General features: G+C 43.0%; 1 protein-coding gene across 1 annotated transcript in view; it reads right to left on the bottom strand.

Annotated features, from left to right (window-relative positions):
* Nucleotides 1–116: 116 nt before the first annotated feature.
* LOC101852232 overlaps nucleotides 117–1,627 on the bottom strand; it is a 3,115-nt gene continuing 1,604 nt past the window's right edge. The window contains exon 2 of the mRNA XM_005095679.2: nucleotides 117–384. Coding sequence (XP_005095736.1) covers nucleotides 154–384 — 231 coding nt within the window. The 3' untranslated portion in view covers nucleotides 117–153. The remainder of the gene's footprint in view (nucleotides 385–1,627) is intronic.

Genomic DNA, 1,627 nt, shown 5'->3' with positions numbered 1-1,627 from the left:
CCCCACCCTTGAAAAAAAAAATTCCATATGTGCGCGGATGACTGGGTGACCAACTGGGCTTCTATTTTGGTTTAAAAAAAAAAAAGAAAGCAAAAAAAAAGGGGGGGGGAGCTTTTGAATATTATAACATAAAACCCCAAAATAAAGCATGTACTATGTAATCTGCACATTGAAAAAGCAGAAAGCTATGACGGAACAACAGGTGAGCAGAACAGACTTCACAGCAGCAGACGACATCGACGCTTGTCCTCCGTTTGACCAGCCAGAGGCGTAGCCAGCACGCGTGAAGGTCACGTAACCGTCGTCATCATCCATGAGGAAGGCCAGACCAGTCACTGACCCGGCGGCGGATAGGTGGAACTGTATCTTCTCGTTGCACGCGTCCTGGAAGGAGATGAAGGAAAGCTCTCTATATTAATAATTGTTTTAAGTTTTTATTTGGCAAAAAAATCGGCAACACAGATAAATGGTTCGGACATTTCAGTTTAGTTTTAGTAGACGTTTTACGGCGCTCGCAACTGCATAAGGTCATATGAGCGCCAGAAGATTAGAGATTTTTAATAGAGAATAACAAACATAAAAAAGAAGTAGGGGAGATAAGGACGATAGATGTTTGATAGGAAAGAAGAAGCAAACCACACCAGAGCACCCGCCAACCACCCACTCGGACATCTCATACGATTACCAACACACCATCCAGCACAACGTGCCTACATCCAAAAATTCAATGGCAACAAGGCTAGAGGGCGACCGAGAACGACCTGGATAGATGGAATCAGGGAAACATTAACCACCCACGGCACCCCCCTGGCCCAAGCTCTCCGGCTGGCGACAGAGAGACGTCTCTTTCTTCCCGCGACACCCAAAAGGGTATAAGCGATGGATAAAAATAAAAGATTAGACAAATTAACACTTTGCAGTCTCTTGGCACAATATAATTAAACGACGGTGAAAATTTTCCGCTCCGGTCACTTGACGCAGTTCTGCGCCCAGGCCGAGAAGTACGTCCGTTGCAGTCACTCGCCTGGCTAGTAGAGCTGGGCGGAGAAGCGATTCCGGAACCGATTCCCACGATGAATGTTACGAAAGAAAAGTTCCTACTCCTTTTTATATAAACCAACGGTTTCCAGTTACTTTGATCATTAAAATCTTTTTTTTTTTTTAGAATTTGTTTTTGAAAAATAAAAGTTGATTCTTCGTAGTGTTCCGAAATCAAGGTTCTCCTAAATCCTGAAGATCTTAGGACTCAACCAGATCTGAAGAAGTCGCATCTTTAGAAAGTAAGTAATTGGGTTCGGAGTCGATTCCTACGATTCCTAGCTTTCAAGAATCGGAGGCTAGCCGCCCAGCACTACTGGCTAGGTGACCAGATGGGGTATTTTGTACTGCTGGCTGTGCGACTGCAAAGTGTTAAACTGTTTGTACCGGTATTAAGATAGCTCCAGCAGTAAATCTATTTTTAAAGGGGTGGTTTTTTAAAAATTTGCTTCTCCTACAATCATCGTATTTTTGCCTACAACAATAATGAATGACAGGAGAAATGTAAACAAATGTAATGAATGGACCTAAAAACAGTGAAGTACTAACGTCATATGGCGATGTGAACCCCAATCAATGAAAAAACAAG

This window comes from Aplysia californica, unplaced genomic scaffold (assembly GCF_000002075.1).
Source record: "Aplysia californica isolate F4 #8 unplaced genomic scaffold, AplCal3.0 scaffold00110, whole genome shotgun sequence".
Lineage (NCBI taxonomy): Eukaryota > Metazoa > Mollusca > Gastropoda > Aplysiida > Aplysiidae > Aplysia > Aplysia californica.
Note: the sequence above shows the minus strand (reverse complement) of the source record. Positions and strands in the feature narration are given on the sequence as shown.